This window comes from Acanthopagrus latus, chromosome 16 (assembly GCF_904848185.1).
Source record: "Acanthopagrus latus isolate v.2019 chromosome 16, fAcaLat1.1, whole genome shotgun sequence".
NCBI lineage: Eukaryota > Metazoa > Chordata > Actinopteri > Spariformes > Sparidae > Acanthopagrus > Acanthopagrus latus.
The window spans coordinates 13,562,228-13,581,579 of NC_051054.1; the positions used below are offsets into that span (position 1 = coordinate 13,562,228).

The following is a 19,352-nucleotide window of genomic DNA, read 5'->3' on the forward strand; positions in this document are numbered from 1 at the left end:
ATTTAATCAATCATACCACTGTGTATAACAGGACGGACTAAAGTCTCTTTATTGCACAACGATTTAATACACATTTTTTAAGAAAAGTCTTTTTCAGATATGTAAAGACCACAAACAGTTAGTGCATTTTAAAATTCACAGTTTACATGACAATTAAAAGTAAACAAACCTGTCACATCAGAAGACATTAGTAACAAACACATCGAACGTTACCTACAGTGCACAGCATAAAAAAACTCTAAAATCCATTTAGACAAACAGTGTCTAGCATAATTCTTGAGAACATGTTATCCAGTTTTTTTTCTTTTGCACAGACACAAGCTGGGCTCCAACTCTATTGAACTCATAAAAGTCTTTGTCTGTTGATGAATGCGCCTGCGGTCCTGTCTCTGCTCTCAGATGACCGGGTTGAGGGCGTCGTAGAGCCGCTGCACTGCTAGCTCCACCATCTCCCTCAGGGAGTCGTCCTCCGTGCATTCGTCCTCGTAGCACACCGACTGATCAGGGGAGAGGACGGCATTACGAAAGATATAAAGGAAAACAAAACTAAACCAAACACATTTGCTCTGTTTTGCATCTCACCCTCGTTTCCAAGCAAACGTGCATCGCCTTCCCGTCTACTGTCAGAGAGATGTTTTTACCACCGCTGAAATCCACACACTCCTCTCCAAACATGTCCCTGCAGACGGACCCAGAACCGAGACAGAATTTTAGGACTCAAGTTAAACTATTTCTGAACACTGATCCGTGTTAATATGGATTTAGCTTGTGTGCCACTCACTGCAGCATGACTCCTAGTCGGGTCTGGAAGACACCCATGTCCATAACGGTACTCTGCGTCTCCATGACTTAAAGAAACACAAACAGAATCACATGAAATAAGAACAACTTCTTCACAACACCATGCATCAGGCTTTCATCTAGTGAGTGGGTCCAGTTGAAACAAGAGAGATTTGTTGTACGCTTCCTGCACATCATAGAGCATTCGAAAACTCACCTTTCTGAGCCTTCGGGTTTGACTGGACTTCCAGCACCACAGTGGTGACAGCGTCAGCATACATGTCATTGAGAGGGTTAGCTATCCACTGGAACAGGAGATAAAGAGCCATGTAGTCCGTTTACATAGCACCATATCAAACACAAAGGGTATTCCAAGTGATTTGGAGACCCAAAGATTAGAGTTAAGAACAACACAGACAGCAATTTTCAAACGAATTAGTTAATAATCACTTATCACTAAGAAACTCGCATACACCTTGATTTTGAGTTGAGATTTCTTTACATTGCTGCAGTGAAATGTAACCAAATTTGAACCTGTGATAGAGTAAGACACCAGGAAGAAAATGCAAAAACAATGATGAACCAATCATAATAGATGTAAATAATAAGGGCAACATAATGGCTAAAATCCAGAGTAACCAACATTTCTGTCATACATATTGGGCTGAGACCACTGAGGGACTCATAGACAAGAACAATGAGCCTTGAGATTGATTGTTCTCACCTCCAGCAGCACCATGCCGACCTCGTGGATCAGAGTGATGTTTTTTAAAATCTTCAACGTGTTCTTCTCGGTTCCATCCAGCTCTTCCACATCACCTGAGACGAGAGAACACGCCGCCACAATCAGCGAAGCGTAAAAAGGAAGAAAAAGTTTTAATGCGTGCACAGAAAACTGTATAGGGAGCTGTCCCTCAGTGCACACATGAACAGCCTCACCCGTGAGGTTCCTCAGGTGGCAGACGAGCAGCGAGTAAGGCCCGGTGAATGGGATCGCCTGGGACTGTTTCACTGTGCTCATGGCCAGCTCTGTGTACGCTGCAAAACAGACAGACACACACCAGGAGACCTCACGATGCATCGCCTCGGTCAGATATTAAAATCTCGGTCCGGGAGAATTAAAAAAAAAAAAATTAAAATAAAAAAAACTCACTAGAAAGGTCGGAGGGATTGAGGATGTGGTAGTTGAAGTTCTTTTTCACCAGTATGCCAGATACCCTCTGGCCCTGAGCGCACTTCTTATCAGCCAGAGAGCCCATCACCTAAGAGGAGGGGTGGTGCTCAGAGTGGATTTATGGGTTTAACATTGCGATAATCAAGATCCAGCATTGTCGAGCCAGAAGGAGCCCAAAGTGAGACCCACCATGAAATCACCTTTTTTGGAGCCGTAAATTCTGATTAGATCTGACTAAGAGCCTGAGAACATGATGTGATAGCATCTTGTCAATCACAAGGTAGCTCACCCTGAGGCATACCCTGCTTTAAAGTATGTATTAAATGTATTGTAAATGTAAATGTATTAAAGTAGATTTGAAACTAGCCAATGAAATTAATTTTCTCATAAGATTACATACAATTTGACTTCTTTTTCAACCAGTGGAGTCACCCCCTGCTGGCCCTTAGAAAGAATGCACTTTTAAAGCGCTTCCACATTTTCAGACCCAAAGAGTCAGTTCTTCAGATCATAACCATCTAATAGAAAAGGACAAAGACAGACAGACAGACAGACAGTTAAATGACCTTGGCCAGTTTCTCTCCTCTGAAGTTGAGGGTGACTGCCTCTGTGTTCCGAGGATTGTGGACTTCGATGTGAACCTGGTCGTTGTCCTCGTACTCCCTGATCAGCGCAGCCTTCAGACGGGCCATCTCATTCTGCTCCCCGTGGACCAGGATCTGAAGATGATCCATAGTTAATATGTAAATGAAACTGCCTCTTCTGTCCGACCAACAATCCAAAACCCAAAGAGTCTTCATTTACTGTCATCACTGACAACAAGCAGCAAATCTTTCATTAAGAAAGCTGTAGCAAGCAAATATTTCACATTTTCACTTGAAAAATGACCCAAACGATTTTATCGATGATCGACAAATCATCGTATCTGTGAATCAGTGTCGTTTTTTTCCTTTTCTCCTACCACGTGTGGGGGTTTGAGAGCCCTAATGAACTCGCTGGTCTGCTGGTAGTCAGTGTGGGCCGAGAAGGAGATGTAGTCCACTGACATCTTCAGCTGCAGCTTCTGTCCGGACATGGTGGTGATCTCCTCCGGCTCTGACATAATGTGCTGTGGGACGCATGCAAACAAAACCGTTTTCCAACAAAAAAAGGATGTATCTGTTTGTATCTAACCCTTCACACATTGTCTGTCGTCCTGTCTTACCTTGGCCAGTGTGCCTTCTACGCAGTATCCAGCGATGATGACTCCGTTCCTCTTGTCAGTGCACCAGCTCTCGAAGAGCTCCCTGGAGAGACCGCTCTGCATCATACCCGGAGACGCCATCACCACACTGGGGCCGATGTCATCAAAGTGATCCATGCTCTGGAGAAGGACCGACATCACAGTTAAAGACATTCAGCGGCAACAGGCTGTCTGTCCGTCTGTCTGTGTATCGGTAGCAGCTCTCCACCTTAAGGTTGCTGATGTGCTTGAAGACAAAAGGGTTGTTGATGTTGATGGCCTTGCGGATCTTGTCGTTCATTGCGTTGACGTAGGTCTGGTACACGGCCATGCACTTCTTGGCCAGGGATGAAGCGTAGTAGATGGGGATGTCGTGGAGCTCCGGGTGGTTCTGCCAGTACTCATCTACAGGAGAGGAACACAATCTTACAGTCTCCCTAATATTAAAGAATAGGGTAATACAAAGCAAATATTAAGAATCACACGATACAGGGTCATAAATAAATAAGTTAAACTCTCACCTAGGATGAGCAGCAGTTCCTGGGCCCGGCCCAGGGCAAACACAGGGATTAAACAGCGGCCTTCTCTGTTGACGATGTCGTGGACCGTGTTACAGAACCGAGCTTCACGCTCCTCCCTCTTCTCGTGGATGTGGGTGCCGTAGGTCGACTCCTGCAGACAGAATAGCAGCATTTACTATTTCTTGATCACCCAAAGATCCATTTGAAGGTGTCTTTGGTAAGTGTCATTAATTGGCATACTATAATTAGGATGTCAGGTTTGACACTGGGGATCTCGGCCGCCATGAGATGCCTATCTTCTTGTCGGGAGAAGTCTCCTGTGTACAGCAGCTGCAGGGGGGGAAGCACATTAATTTTAAAATTCAAAAACGTGTTCAGTGAGATTAGTAATATAATTAATAAATTGTAGTTAACTTGCTTGTCAAAAAGCTCATGTTATTTCAATAATTTAAGGATACTTATCCAACTTACTGCAGTAATACAATATCAATGATCATAAAACAGATTTTAGGGACATTTTTTGGTCCTGTTATGGAAAAAATGTTTGGTTTTGGTTTAGAGTTGTGTTTTTGTGCAATTTGTGTGTAGCCTGCCAGTAAAGATGTATCCGTTACATATCATATTTGCTGTTCAGGTTTTGTGCTCATAAGATATTTAAAAGCCTTCCAAGCTTCACTCAAAGGAACCACATCACTTATTGTCATTCACAGGCAGGACTCTCTGAGACAATTTAAATAAATACATTAAAAAAACAAAAACCTTGACTCCAGCTATTTCAATCATGAACATGGCAGCTCCCAGCACGTGACCGGCGTGGTAGCACCAGAACTTGATCCCAGCCACCTCCTTGACCTCGTGGAAGTTGATGGTCTCGATCTTATCCATGCTCTCCTCCAGGTCAGTCTCAGTGTACAGCATGTCATCTGCAGAAATGTTGCTGCAATAAAAATAATACATTAAAAATGACCATCTGTAGATTAACAACTTGAGAGATGGTTACATGACAACTACCGCTCTTGCGCCCACCTGACTTTGACATAATCGGACAGCAGCCAGCGGTAGATGGCCTTGGTGGCGTGGGTCATGAAAGTCCTGCCTTTAAAGCTGGTCTTCTGGAGGAACCAGGGCAGAGCTCCACAGTGATCCAAGTGGAAACTGAGGAGAAGACATCAAATTATAAAGCCTTAGTTATGCTAGGCTATGATTTAAATCAGAAGGGAGGAATTTACCAACAGAGATGCGGAAAAGCTGCTATAAATGATTTCAAAAAGACAGTTCAACACATGAGTGAGAGGATGAAGGACTGACTGGCTGATGAGCAGCAGGTCTATCTCGGCAGGGTCGATCAAATCTATGTACGGGAGGGCATCCATTCCCTCCAAGCCAGGGTGGATACCACAGTCCAGCTGCCAAACAAAAAATATCACTTCATGAATTTTTATATTTCATCCAGCATAAATCACCTAAATCACTACAGAAAACAATAGATTTTTCTTATTTTTATAAATTCTGAAATAATAAATGCATCCTGCACAAAACAAGAACAGAGAGCCACATGGTGTAATGCTCACAGGTCTGTTATTGGATTGAGGAATATTTACATGAATTGTAATATATTGTTAATTACATTAAAAAAATTAATAATAATTTACCATAATTTTCCTTCCTTTGAACTCCAGGATGATGCATGATCTCCCCACCTCCTGACCAGCACCCCTGTAGTTACACGGGAGAATAGCATTAAGGCTGAGGTCACATTTATTTGTTGTTATTAATATTATTATGGTGACATGTAATTGCAGCCAGTGTAAGCCCTCATTCATATAACAACACACAAGCGGACTTACAGTGGACGAATCAGGAGCTGGTCGCTTTCCTCCGCCGGTACAATCACCTCTACTTTGCGTTTTGCAGCCATGTGCGTCAAATTCTTGCAGGCAAATGTACAGGTAGAATAAAATCCATCGGGTCACACTGCACTCTGGTGAATGAATGAGAGGGGGGCGGCCTCTCGGTGCGTCACACTTCCGGTGTCGTGCCAAAATACCGCCGACGGAACTCTGAAGCGTTGACAAAAGTTCCCGGACAAACGTGGTTCTGTTTTTACCGTAGATAAAATAACGTACTGCTACAAAGGACATTGTAGTCATAAATGCGTTGAAAATAATAAAATCGTACGCTTTGCGCACGCTTAACATTACATAACATCCACGTTACTCTCGGCTCCACAAGTACTTGTTGTGCTTCGTCACGTCCCCTTTAAGTGGTGTTGGGTGTAGGCTGTGAAACTCACAGGGAAGCTAAAGAGTCAAAGTGAAGGTAAACAGAAAGCTTTTTCTTTAATGAAAATTAACTCCAAAGACTGCATCGAGACGGATACTGTAAACACAGGTGTGTAGCTTTAAGTTCCTTTGATTAAATACGTTGCATTTGTGTTCGCAACCCCGCCCCTGAACGCCTCCGCTTTTCAACTTTAGTGTGAAAATAAAAGCGGCGGGGGACATTTAAGGTGGAGTCGGCTGACTGTCACCCAAACTCATTATTTCATTTATTTTAGGATGTTATTTAAATATCGCTATTGGGCGTTTACATTTTGTTTTTATTATTATTTAGCTCTGCGTGTAGGTTTCCTTGATGAATGACGCGTTCAAGTCCAACGTAACCTGTTGATTCTGGTACCTGGTGTGTAATTTGCGTCGTGGAGGCGCTTTTACAAAATTTTAATGACCCTCCCCAGTCTCACCCAAGAGCAGAAACACCCTCCTCCATGCATTAATAATCTACCCCAACATGATGGAGGCAGGAGATACTGTTACAGCAGCAGGTGTAACAGATGAACTGGTCTGCGATTTGACTGGTGCCCCCTTGTCAGCAGTCAAACCATAGAAAGTTTCTTCAATTAACATTTGATGCAGCTCTCTCAATCAAAAGGCTATCACTTATTACAGTGTATTATTATTATTATTATTATTATTATTATTATTATTATTATTATTATTATTATTATTATAATGAACAATTACATTGACATTGAAAATGAAACCTGACAAAGTGTTAGGTTTACCTGAAGTAACCAAGTCTACTTGTTTTGAGGACAGCACTGTTTCTGAATTTTGAATTTCAGCAGAATATCTTTGTTGGATTCATACTTTTATTTTGTAATGCCTTGCAAACTACATTCATGTGATTTCAACATATTTAGCCATGATCAGGCCTGAGAATTCTGACATCAAATAATAGATTAGCTTTCAAGTGCCAACTCTGACCTGGGAAAGACTGCTTTCCAGTCATTTTACTACTGGTATTAACTGCAAGACAAACTGAAATTATCAAAAACTCAGAAACTTACAAAATGTACTACTACTACTATCATTTCATGTTACACACTCAAGACACAATCACCGAGAAAGAAGATTGTCAATGATCTTTTTCCATTGGCAGATCTCTTTTACTTAATACAAGCAAGAATTCGACTTGTTTTCATAGTTTCTTTCTCAATTCTCCTGCAGATATATTTAATCCTATGTTTGGTCATTTTTATTCGAATTTCTGTATATGAGTGTGTGTGTGATGCCAGCTTTGAGTGACTGAATGTCTTGTGAACAGCTCAAGTCTCTCTTGCAAAACAGATCTAGATCTTAATGAATAAATAAAGCACAGCATTCTACCATTCTTACAAAGCTGAAGGTCCACACTTGAATTGAGACTCTGATCTACACTCAGTTATTTATCATCTGCACTAAGACTTGAGAAGACAGTCCTGCCGTGTGTTTAACACTCTGGTCCGTGATGATTCAGGTTGCCGAGGCTGGAGGGCTGGATGTGGTCCGTCATGGTGAACGATGTTCCGGAAAGTCAAGAAGCGCCACAGCAGCAGCAGCTCGCAAAGCAGTGAGATCAGCACCAAAAGCAAAGTACAGCAGCACACGTGTACATGTTGTTACAGAGTCGCTTTCTCCTCTGTTGAATTTAACCAACAACCTATCGATTTTCTGACTCTGTGCAGTCTGTGGACTCCAGTTTGGGAGGGCTCTCCAGGTCCAGCACCGTCGCCAGCCTCGACACAGACTCCACCAAGAGCTCAGGTCAGCCTCTGTGTCCTCTTCACCTTCCATTACTCCCCATTTTTTCTTTTCTAACTGATTATTCGATGTTTGTAGGCAACAGCACGTCTGACACGTGCGCTGAGTTCAGGGTGAAGTATGTGGGAGCCATTGAGAGGTTACAGTTTGACATGAGCAAGACCCTCCAGGAGCCTCTGGACCTCATCAACTACATCGATGCCGCTCAGGTTAGAAGATGGAGACATATCACATCATTAATTAATTAAACGACAAATCAATTCATTATGCCGACGGAAAGTCCTGTGAAGTGTTGTAGTCCACGAAACTTTTCTGGCCTTTTCTTTTGCCATGATGGTGAGTAGCTAAGGGCTGATATATGTCAATATGTGATCATGGAGAAGATGCTGTAAACATTTTGCTCCCTCTCACAGCAAGACGGAAAGCTTCCCTTCATACCCGGAGATGAGGAGATGATTCTGGGAGTGTCAAAGTACGGAGTGAAAGTGGCGTCCCTGGACCAGTGTGTGAGTAGAAAGTGATATACTGTGCTTCAGATTTAATGGTCATTGATTAGACATTTGCAGTACTGCTGGGTCATCGATGCAGCCAAACAGCATGGTTATGAATTCAGCATCACTTCCTATTTTTGACAGGGTTCTGCACTAAACTGCTGACTCAAGTGCCTCGGTGTCCCTCCCCAATGTTTCCCCCACATTACCCTTTTTATCTGAAGAATGAGCTGAATTTAGAGTGCAGCTCAGATAAATACCTCTGAAGCCACAGCGGTGGATGATGATTATCTCTCCGGGCCACATGATATAAACGAAGTAACGAACAGTGTTCTTGATCTAATGAGTCTTTAATAAACCTCTGGCCAGGACGTGCTGCATCGCCACCCTCTCTACCTGATAGTGCGCATGCTGTGTTACGATGACGGCCTGGGTGCAGGGAAGAACCTCCTGGCTCTCAAAACCACCGATGCAAAGCAAGAGGAGTGCAGCATCTGGGTGTACCAGTGCAGCAGTTCAGTGAGTGTATAGAATTAAACAGCTGGCCGAGGTTTCTGTCGAGATACAGATCACCCGTCTGGGCTCGTCTTACCTGTCAATAAATGCCTTTTTTTTTTTTTTTTTGATTGTCTGTCCGGACAGGAGCAGGCTCAGTCCATCTGCAAGGTGCTGTCGGCTTCTTTTGACTGCGCTCTGACGTCAGACAAGTCCTGAGGCCGGAGAAATGGACGGGAGCTGAGATAGTGAAGTAGGAGAACCATGGCTGCGTTGTGATTGCTTAAAAAAATGCAACCCTTTCCTTTTTTTTTTTTTTTTTTTTTAACCATACGATTCCTGTGTGTTTTCCAAGCCATCGTGTTGCCAGTGTGACACTCAGTTTGTGATGTTTACCGTCACCAGTCAAGTCAGAACCACTGTGAATCTGTCTGAATCATTTCCTCAGAACTTGCTTCCAATACCTCACATGTTCCTGTGTCACCTGTCACATGAAGTCAACAGCGCAAAAGCAAAGTGTGGAAAAGGAAATGGTTGCATTTAAAAAAAAAAAAAAAAAAGCAATGTCATGTAAATCATATTTAATGTAAATTATGGCAAAAAAGGTACATAATGTTTTAAACCATCTCCACCCAGCTCTGTCAGCATATGGCAACTCATGGGAGTCATTCACAGACTTGGTACACGACATGACGACATGCACACAGTTTGGTTCTCGTCATGTGCAAACCACTCAGATCCCTTTTCATCCTTTTTTTTTTTTTTTTTTTTAGACAGTATTGGTACAGTAACAGTCACTTTTTGACTCGAAGGTACATCAGAACAAGTGTTTTAAACCGCGGCCTACACCCTATATTTCGTCTTAATTTGTGAGGTTTACTCATTTTGATTACTTTTGTTATATCATTGTTTTACATTTTCTTTATACTGTAAGTTTTCTTGGTACCAAAAGCTTGAAGTGTCTTCTGATTTGTTGAGTTGTTGTTTCTTGTTGATTCAAAAACTTGTCGACACCACAAACATCCTACTAGGCTGTTGGAGGCATATGAATGTGTTTACAGTTGTGGTACTGACTTAAGCTCACCGTGTACATAATTACATGCTTTTGACTTTGGTCCAGTAAGGACCGGGTCACAAAAAGTGTGAAAGTAAGGAATTGTTAGATCTGGTACGATAAATTAGTTGGAAGCTTTTGTGTTTGATGATTATTTCACTGATTAAAGTGGCATTTCTCCTTTTCCTTTCTGGGTCATATTTAATATTGACTGTGTTTGACATTTCCTGTCTTTTATTCCTGTATTGCTGGAGTATCGCTTTAAAAACAAGGATATTTTGCCCCCTAAAATATAGTATAGTGTGTGTTTTGACACAGCATTGCACTCTGAGATATTCCCCATCAGAGGGAGCTCTTGATACATCATCTGACTTTTCCCTTTTGAAGAATCATTAAAAGCACACGTTCTTACCTGCACAAATAAATCCTTTAATTCCCTTAAGAAACAGACCAAAGCCTTGTATTACTTAATATTTTATTATTCCAGTTCCTTTTTCCCATTTATTTGCACAACAGAGTTAAGAGTCGATGCAGTGATCCACAGACAGTTAATGAAAATGAATTAAGTTTATTTTCCCAGTTATGTGTGAGTGTCTGCTTTCAGCGCGCACACACACACACAAGTTCAACCGAGGTCGTATCTGTAACTGCTCATCACCACAGCGCATTAAAAGACATTTACTGCCCAGGTTATGTTATTTGTTTTTTTTTTTACATTTAAATATCAACAAAACAAAATCTATTTACATGAATAGATTATTAAATCTTCCCGTTTCCAGTGAGTTTATATCAAACATGATGAAGCTACGATTCACATGTCTCCTCTGGTCATTCACAAATCCATGGAAGGCTCTGGTTTCAGGTTAAATGCCTAAATATCAACATCATGAACAGACAGAAAAGTTGCTCTGCAACCAAAATGAAGTTAATTACATTGAATGTTTTATATTTCTTTCATAACCCTATTGATAAACTCATCTTTCTACATTATATGACCCCAGATATGAGAGGTTTGAGCTGTAGCAAAGACGCTCCTTTCTCTTGATGTCTGGTTTTACAGAGAGAGCTTAGAAATCAGCCTGTCAGAGTCTGAGAGCTCTCCAAGGCAAGAGGAAGCAACAGAAGTCACAGAGATACCTCCAGCTATTATCACATTCCCACGCTTTCCTCTTACTTCGTTATTCTTTCACTCTCAGCTTATTGTGTACAGGCAAGACAAGCAAACACACACACACTTCCTATTCCTCTAATAAGGCAGATGACAGGCGGAGACTGCCTGAGGTGTCAGACTCAGCATAAAGGTAATTACCGACTGCTGCAGCTTCAGTCACTCTCATCGTTTGACCTAAAACAGCACAGAAGGAAGAACTGGAGCGTTCGATATTATCCATGAGACAGAACAGGCAGAGTGTGAGTGGAGAAGCATTCGTGGAGTTCACCCGCAGCTCCTTCGCTCCACACACACTTGTGAGAAAGCGGTTTCTCGCAGGTGTGATGAGTCGGAGGCTATTTTTACATCTTACATACCCCTGTTTCGACGGTGGTCCATCTTTAAACGGGGACAGGGAAGCGCTCCCTCGGGTGCAGCTTCTAGCATATTCCAAGGTTAGTTTAGCACCATTAGAAAAAAAAAAAAAAACCTCCACACAGGAGGCCAGCTACAGGGTTGGAAAGCAGGTAGGCATTTTAAAATTGCTCATGCACAGAGGTGGAATGTAAGCATGGTGGCTGTGTTCACATTTACAGTTGTTAGTAAAATACATTGCTGTTGCCTTCTCAGTACTATCACTGTCAGGACTGTCTGTACAACGCAGGAGAGCAGAAAACAGATGGTATGAATACTGTACATATAACCTTCATTATGTCACACGTCCTCTCATGTTGTAACAAGGATAAAGACAAGGAAAGTGCATTTATTGCGAGAGGTCATTCACTACAATCATCGTTTTTTCTTTTTTTTTTTGATGGAAATCTTGAAGAGTCTTTGTCGGAAACATGAACAGCGAGCTTTAAAACCACATTCAGTCCCATGGGTGCTTGATGGAGCAACACCCAGACTTTCTGGCTAAGCTGTTGGGTGTGAATGATGACAAGGTGATGACACAGCAGTGCCACTTTCACAAGCCTGATCATGACGCCACTGATGATGACGACGACGATGACGACAAACACGGGAATGATGGTGGAGGTTTTGCTGGCTTGACAGAGATGGGTGAGGGCAGGTGGATGCACCCTGCGATGCTTCTCGAGACCCAGAGAGAAGCCGCTCAGTCAGCGATGAAGTGTACAAATGTCACCGGGAAGGCTCCTCTTCTCATCGGGTCGCCTTCGATGTGGCCCAGCTGTGAAGAGGGCAGACAGAGTGGCGAGGTCAGAGGATGGTGACAAGCAGCTGTGACTGAAACACTAAATCATCTGACGGTTTTCACCAAGAGCACGTACACAACACTAAGACACAGCTAAACAAAAGAGCTGAGTTTAAAAAACAAAACAACATGAAGGATTAATCGCTATTCAGAGATTCAGTATGGATTCTGTTTTCACCACTGATCTCCTGATTTGACTTGATTCAGATTCAGTATTGATTCATTGGGCTATTTGGGATTTCAATGAGATATTTCAGTTAAAAAACCAGATTGGCTTGGGTATGAAACAGATTCTGAGGGAACTAATGCCAGAAAAAGGAACAAGGAAACCTCTGTGTTTACATCAAGAGGAAAAAGAAAGGGCTCCTGTGATTTGTGGGATTCTACCTATTTAGAAATGAGTGGGATACTGTTTTGATTTAGCATCAGATTATTTAAAAAGCTGTAATGATAGAACAAAAGTAGTGACAGATGGAGGCCTAAGTATTTCAGCAAAGGAAAGGAAGATACAAAATTGAAACTTTTGCATTTTAAGTTACCTCTGTGGCCCGTTAAATATAGATCTCTGAGTTTGCGAGGAGCAACATAAGCGTGAAACGCTAACACGCAAATGACACCAAAATGTGTTAGAGACTCAAATAAGACTGAAAGATCAAATCACTTTAGGGCTTCATATCTGATCATTCAAATGAAGATCATTTTTTAAAACCCAGCCCTTCCTAAAATAAAGAATTGTGAGTTTATATGTTTGCAACTTTGATTTCTTTGGCTGCTTCAGCTTCCGGAATCAAAATTGAGCTGAATCAGGAGATAAGCGCTAACATCCAGCCCTACTAAACACCACCTACTGGAGGCTAAAACACAAGGAACATCTGAGTAAAATCTAAAGTGACATTCCAACATCATATTACCTTGGCTGATATAGAAGAAAGTACTTATTATGTCCATTTAAATGATTTTAAACATCTGTTATACCTGAAAATAAAAAGCTAGGAAATGTTTGTGCATATTTAGACAAAGCCTAAACTAAAGTATGACAAGGTGTTGAGGAAATCACTACAGAAAAATGAACAAACACTGCTTCTACACATGACAAAACATCCTTCTGTGATTTATTTTACTTGTCTCATCACAAGTTTTCATTTTCTAAAAATGAAACCCGAATCTGCATTTGCCCTCCCCTCTTTGCGCTGCCTCATTACTGTGCTTTCATTTGGATATTTCGAACGCGCAGAGAGTAATAACGCTGCCGAACGTGGAACACAGGGGAAGCATGACGGAGACCTCAGGAGACGTTTAGGGTCCATGCAGAGACACAGAGGGAGAGAGTGACTAAATACGGTCATTTCTACAGAGGTGGCTCAGAGGAAAACAAGTTGCAGCTGGTTGACGGTTCACACAAGGGGCTCCACAGAGGAAGCAGCAGCAGGCGGAAAAAGAGGAGGAGGGGGAATATCAGCCGGGGTGAGGTCATGGCTTTTTGCTTCAGCCGCCATGGTTACCGCGTCTGCTGACATCCATGAGATCAAGAGCGGGACATTAGTCGGAAATCTGAGAACGTAATGCAAGCGTCCATAAAACAATGAATTCGCAGCTTGACAGATACTCACCCACCACTCCTGGTCCTCCTCTCCATCCACCACGATCACCTCGCCCTCGGAGAAGGTCAGCTCATCCGGGTTGTCGGCTACACAGTTGTAGATGGCTTTCACTCGCTTCGGCCTTTTACTCTGAGAGACAGAACGAAGACCACAGACAGGTTCGCTCAAGTTTGTGCCACAGGGAAAGAAAATGGTAGGAGGATGTACAGCCACACAGTCACGGTGCATTTTATCTTTGATTACTTCATTTTATCTACTATATTATCTGCCGTAACTGCAAAGCTTTAGGGATTTATAATAGTATGTTATTTTTTTTTTTTACATTTTTGTTGTTTGAATGTTTGTTTTTATCAGAATATCAAATCTTTTAACAACTCTTGAGCATAAATTCAGGTTGACTGATTCCAAAAAATTCCTCTAATTCATGGATTGGCCATCACTGCCAAACTGAAAAGAAATTTCATTACTATTTCATGCACTATTCTAGGCTTGAAAGTTGTAAATAAACCAGTTTCTTCCAATTTAAAACCCTAAAAGAGAGTTAAACACCTTATCTACATATCCTGAGAAAGAGGCTCTCTGCCTATTAGAGTGCAGGAGGGAAATTTACTGCACAAGTAGTCATTGGAAACACTGAGACAATAAGTCGACCTGCAGTGCGCTGGAGGGACTTATTGCACAACACTAATAACAGCATTAGCCGTTACTTGGGAAATCAGCAGCTGGTGAAACGGTGCAGCAGCATGAATGAATAAGCGTTTCATAATTCGATGTTATCTGAATGGTAATGAGTGGAAGAACGAGGGACTCACCGGGTAGGCCTTCCTCGGCATGGGGGCTGGAGGCATGGACTGACCTATGGAGTTCTGGGGGCATCCTGGCACTTCCTTAGCTGGAACAGGAAGAGGAAATTATATCACAATGACAACAAAAAATTCCACTTTTCCAGAGAAGAAACAGGAACCTGACAGATAGTAAAACTGCACTGGGCAGATGAAGATTAATCAGACTTGTCTCTTATCTGTATGCTCACCCGGTCTTTCGATAGATTGGGTTCGATTTAGAGGTCCTCTGTTGAAGCTCTTATCGTTTCTGTAAAACAAAGAAAAAAACAAAAAATGTGGCCTCTTCAGTGAAGTAATAGTCATATAAAGACGAGAATAAGTCCTGCTCTTTAAGACTCTGTTACAGATTTATTAGAGCACCATCAGCCCTGTGGGAGATAAAAAAGACAAAAGGGCGCCTGTGGAGGAGAGTTATCGCTCGTCTGGCTCGACGCAGAGCCTAGCCTGGAAGCTAATGAAGCGGCAAAACAGCAGACATGTCGGCTCATTCGTCTTGGGAAACAAACACCACATTACAAGACAAGAATCCGCAACAGCAAGACGCAAAACCCCTTGAGGTAACACACAATATTCCCATGTTCGTGGAGTGAATTATATCAAAAACACCACCGAACACAGAAACTGTTGTTCTTACCCTGCAGGAGATTTCGGTGGCACTGCTCTGGACCCCACTGGTCCCTGGCCTGCCTTGGACTGTATGTTCATGGCCTCCATCTTGGCTACAGGGGCAGGACCCAGACCTAGGACACACAGTGACACACTGTGATTGTCTCATACTGTTGCAAACATACAACTGTATCTTAACCATTACAAAAAAAAATACATTTGAAAGCGCAGTATGTAATTTCTGACGCTAGGGGTCTCTAAATCAAAGCAAAACAAAAGACATACGTAGCGTCTTTTGTGCGAGGCTACACTATACTAACATGTCCATACCTCCAGTTGAAGTGAGTCTTATGGGGGGGACAGGAGGATGCATGTTGGGGGGGTCTGATGACGACCTCTGTCGGCCAACCAGGTCTAAAGAACCAGGCTTCCAGCTGCTGGACGCTGAGGACTGACCGATCCCTCCCAGACCGGCCAACTGGACTGAGAGAGAGACACACAGAAAGAGACGGGTCATTATGAGAGAGCACTGGACTTTGCCAGAACCGGCGTCCACTTAAAAAGTCTGGCCGTTTCCATGTGAGCGTAATTGAAAGTGACAGTTAACGGGGAGAGGGAATGTGCAGAATGCCGAGGCTGGGGGCTGCGGCGGGCAGCGCAGCTGGTTGTTTCTCCTCCTCTCTGCTGGCAGAGGTCCAGACGGCCACTAATGATATTAAAGACTGACTGAGTCACAAGTCGACAGGCCTTTAGAGCTATAATGAAGTTTTTTAGCAGCACATAAACAGATGTTATTCAGTCAAGGCATGGGATTTTAATTACAAATATCACACTTTTTTAAGCACTTCTTTCATGACCCTGAAGTTTGTGTCCCAAACCACTTATTCTAAATATAAAAAGAAATCCAGTCATTTGGATTTCAGATTATTTAGATTTCACAAAGCTAAGAGGGTCAACAACTTTGTGAAAAAAGCCGCCCATCCATCTGTCTCCAACGTGACTTTTCCCTCCAGTGCTGAGATACATCTGTGGCATTGAAACGGGTCAAAAAGTCACAAAGACGTGCAAAGTAATTAACACAAATGAGATGAGACGAGGCCCCCGCAGATACTGTAGATCTAAATGAGGTTGTTCATCTAGGGCATATTTTATAAAAATCTCTTCCCTGAGGCAGACAAACAGGTCAGACTCAGGTTAGAGAGGTCATCAGGTTTAGCTTGATTGTGATTAACATCTTCCCCATCTGCTCATCCATATCAGCTTTAAAGCGTTCATGAAATGAGCTTACCCAGGTTCCTCGGAGGCAGGGGCGGAGCAGACGTGGTGGCGGGCTGAGACGTGTTGGTGTTGAGGATGGTGCCGTAGGTCTCGTTGTTGACCAGGTTGGGCATGAAGGCTCGCTGTTTGTCCTTGCCGAGGCCGGCGGCGTCGCGGCCCACGGAGCCCAGACCGCTCTGGTGGTGGGAGTTGCTGCTCGGGGTGTAACAGCTGACCGGCCGCTCGTCTCGCCGATGAGGGCTCGGCTGTAAGAGGTCAGAGGGTCAGTGTGGGTCAAAGGTAAGGTGTGCATGTGAGGAGGAGAGATCTGCAAATATAAGGATCTGCACCTGAACTAATGCGATGAGGTCAGGACTAGTGAAACCACACTTTATTAGTAATGGAACAACTGAAAATATCAATTTGTGGAAATCCTCCAAAGTTCTGTATGTTTTTTAGGTGTCAGTCTCTCAGAGCTGCTGACTGTTTGTTCATCTTTATATATTTGGTTGTCTTCTAATCGTACTATACAGCACTTTGTAATCTCTCCTTTTTGCTGAAGTCATCATACTGTAAAGATTTTTTCAAAATTGAATCCAATCTTGAGACACAAATTTATAATAGAATACAAAAATCTAACAATTCTTCTACAGTCCAGGTCAAACAGAAATGAGAGAAGGAATCAGGCCTCGAGTTATCTGAGGACGACTGGAATGATATTTGGCTCAAGCTCAGACTACCAACGTGAGATCATGTTGAGAATTCTGCTGGAAGAACATTATGACTCCAAAATTGAAATTCATAAGGTGTGGTACTCAGGGATGAATGTGAGAGGCAGTATGGTAAATCAATGACAGAGCAATTTCAGATAATTTGGGGCTGCCGTCCATTGCACTCATTTTGGCAACCCATTGACGAAGTAATAAGGAGGAATAGCTGAATGCTCTTTTATTACATTATACCTGGGCAAAGTTGCGGACAAACTCATCGCATTAAACAATTATCGTTTTATTTCCCAGCAGGAAATCCATCAACTGAAAAAGACGATGGAGGACTATAATCTGAGCAACACAGAAAATACTGGGTAGAATGGATAACTACTACTAATTCTCTACTGGGTGTAACCTGCCGTCTCTGTAACATAAAAATCTTTCTTATACTAATATATGGCATGTACTTATCCTTGTACTTGTACAAATATATCTTTCCTGTGTTACAAAAAAGAACTAAGTGCAATGTCAACACAGACAATAAAGGTTTTGATCAAATTTGCTACAAGTTTTGTATTTTCAGGCAGAAATCATCACACTTACTCTGAGAACATGGTGGGCTTCCAATCCAAAGCGCATGATTTATGAGGTGCATAATAAATAATGAATTCAGCTTTTTATCTTTCGAGTACAATTTACTTTATTTATTGATAACAAAATGAAGGAAAATGCCGAGTAACAGAAATTATTTATGGCTCTTCAGGGTGTTTTTCCAGGTTTCATCATCCTCTCTGAGTCACCGAATCTTTATTTATACTACACTAGTGTTCTCACCTTGCTGTATGAGAATTTATAAACTCTCACCTTCTCATCCAGATCTTCATCGCTTTCATCCAAGTCCTCGTGCTGCAGGCACCATTCATATTCGACGTGGACGTGGGCGTTGAATTTCCCTGCCAACGCTTGATTCAGCTATGCACACAAACAAATCCATGCACATACAAAACAAAATTGACAGACCGCTCTCACATGGTTTTAATATGTTTGCGGGCATAAGCCAAGACTAAACATTGTGAGCTCACCAGCTCTTCACACTGTAGGTGTTTGAGCCTCCGAGCGATATCCAGCGGTGTCTCCCCGGCCTCATTAGCTGAAGGGGAAAACAACAGAAACATATAATCACTGTTGTATCCACATGCTGCAAGAGCACGAAAACACAGCCTCTTTTCTATCCTCTCATTTCACTGCGACATGAGAAATGTGTAATTAGACTGTTTCCCACACTCAACAACTCTCTGGTTTCTCCCTGTCCTCCTTCTCTCTGTGTCTATTATCTGGCTGTTTTGTTGATGTCAGAGCGGCGCAGGAAGATTAGTGCTGTGAGAAAGAGTTGCCATGGTCCGTTGGCAGAGCCCGCACCTCTGGGAACTAAAGCTGAAAGACTTGGAGCACGTGGTGTGTGCTTGCGAAAGTGTGAGAGGATACAAGAGAGAATGTTTGTGAGACTGTGGTGGAAGACGCATACAGATAATTAGCTAAATGAACTTAGCGCTTACTTAGCTGCAGTAATACAACAATGTAAAAATGCTCTGTTACAAGTAAAGATTTTGCTTTCACAGTCTTACTTGAGTCCATATTATCAACAAATTAAAAGCCAAACATACTTAAAGAGGCTCCATGTAAAAATGTGTACAAAGTGACATGTATTGATTACTTGTCATTTGCCATATGTGAGCAAATTGTTACTTAAGCTCAAAAATGAGACTTTTCCATCTCTCTCGGTTGCCTAATGCTGCTGCACTGTGGATTTCTTTGTGAAGAACTTCCGTGTAATATGTACTATATAATTATTATAATTTAGTTACAGTTTAATCACTTATGTCCCATTAAAAACTGGATTGGAATGGGTTTATGCATAAATGGCGCAACTGAAACAGAGGTGAAGAGATGTAGAGTAAATGCACTGCAGTCGTCCTGTGGTTCCTTACCGATCTCTATGGAGGCCTTCCCCCGCAGCAGCAGTTTCAGACATTCACTGTTGTCTGTCAGGCAGCAGTAGTGAAGCGCTGTGCTGCCCTTGACCGTCTGCTTGTCCAAATTCAAACTGCCGAGAAACACAGACAAAGAGGAGAACTTTAAAAAAAGCAA

The 19,352-nt window shown here is 42.4% G+C and overlaps 3 protein-coding genes across 6 annotated transcripts in view; 1 reads left to right on the forward strand and 2 right to left on the reverse strand.

Annotated features, from left to right (window-relative positions):
• Positions 1-23: 23 nt before the first annotated feature.
• Positions 24-5,764, reverse strand: LOC119004927 (cleavage and polyadenylation specificity factor subunit 3). Its single transcript, XM_037072255.1, has 18 exons — positions 5,545-5,764; positions 5,350-5,413; positions 5,006-5,103; positions 4,724-4,852; positions 4,457-4,634; positions 3,938-4,027; positions 3,698-3,848; positions 3,406-3,581; positions 3,159-3,317; positions 2,916-3,062; positions 2,521-2,673; positions 1,934-2,042; positions 1,720-1,818; positions 1,505-1,599; positions 998-1,085; positions 782-848; positions 583-679; positions 24-497 (listed from the first exon to the last, which is right to left on the reverse strand). The coding sequence occupies exons 1-18, from the start codon at positions 5,613-5,615 to the stop codon at positions 396-398; spliced, it is 2,073 nt and encodes a 690-aa protein (XP_036928150.1). The 5' UTR covers positions 5,616-5,764; the 3' UTR covers positions 24-395.
• Positions 5,765-5,794: 30 nt separating this feature from the next.
• On the forward strand, positions 5,795-10,005 carry itgb1bp1 (integrin beta 1 binding protein 1). Of its 3 annotated transcripts, none has more exons than XM_037072263.1 (7): positions 5,795-6,088; positions 7,496-7,611; positions 7,704-7,782; positions 7,858-7,988; positions 8,193-8,285; positions 8,640-8,789; positions 8,896-10,005. In XM_037072263.1, exons 2-7 carry the CDS (start codon positions 7,540-7,542, stop codon positions 8,965-8,967), a joined length of 597 nt encoding a protein of 198 aa, XP_036928158.1. In that variant the 5' UTR covers positions 5,795-6,088; positions 7,496-7,539; the 3' UTR covers positions 8,968-10,005. The 3 variants fall into 3 exon arrangements, with proteins under 3 accessions (XP_036928158.1, XP_036928156.1, XP_036928157.1); XM_037072261.1 differs by having other exon boundaries at positions 8,913-10,005; XM_037072262.1 differs by having other exon boundaries at positions 5,795-6,016; positions 8,913-10,005.
• Positions 10,006-10,367: 362 nt separating this feature from the next.
• Positions 10,368-19,352, reverse strand: part of asap2a (ArfGAP with SH3 domain, ankyrin repeat and PH domain 2a) — a 55,578-nt gene continuing 46,593 nt past the window's right edge. Inside the window, exons 19-28 of one of the 2 annotated variants that reach the window (XM_037072251.1) lie at positions 19,193-19,308; positions 18,287-18,354; positions 18,069-18,176; positions 16,526-16,760; positions 15,568-15,720; positions 15,266-15,371; positions 14,820-14,878; positions 14,599-14,678; positions 13,796-13,915; positions 10,368-12,161 (exon numbers count right to left, since the gene is read on the reverse strand). In XM_037072251.1, coding sequence (XP_036928146.1) covers positions 12,087-12,161; positions 13,796-13,915; positions 14,599-14,678; positions 14,820-14,878; positions 15,266-15,371; positions 15,568-15,720; positions 16,526-16,760; positions 18,069-18,176; positions 18,287-18,354; positions 19,193-19,308 — 1,120 coding nt within the window. In that variant the 3' untranslated portion in view covers positions 10,368-12,086. Of the gene's footprint in view, positions 12,162-12,192; positions 13,693-13,795; positions 13,916-14,598; positions 14,679-14,819; positions 14,879-15,265; positions 15,372-15,567; positions 15,721-16,525; positions 16,761-18,068; positions 18,177-18,286; positions 18,355-19,192; positions 19,309-19,352 lie in introns of those variants that run through there. The other variant, XM_037072252.1, reaches the window with a different exon arrangement.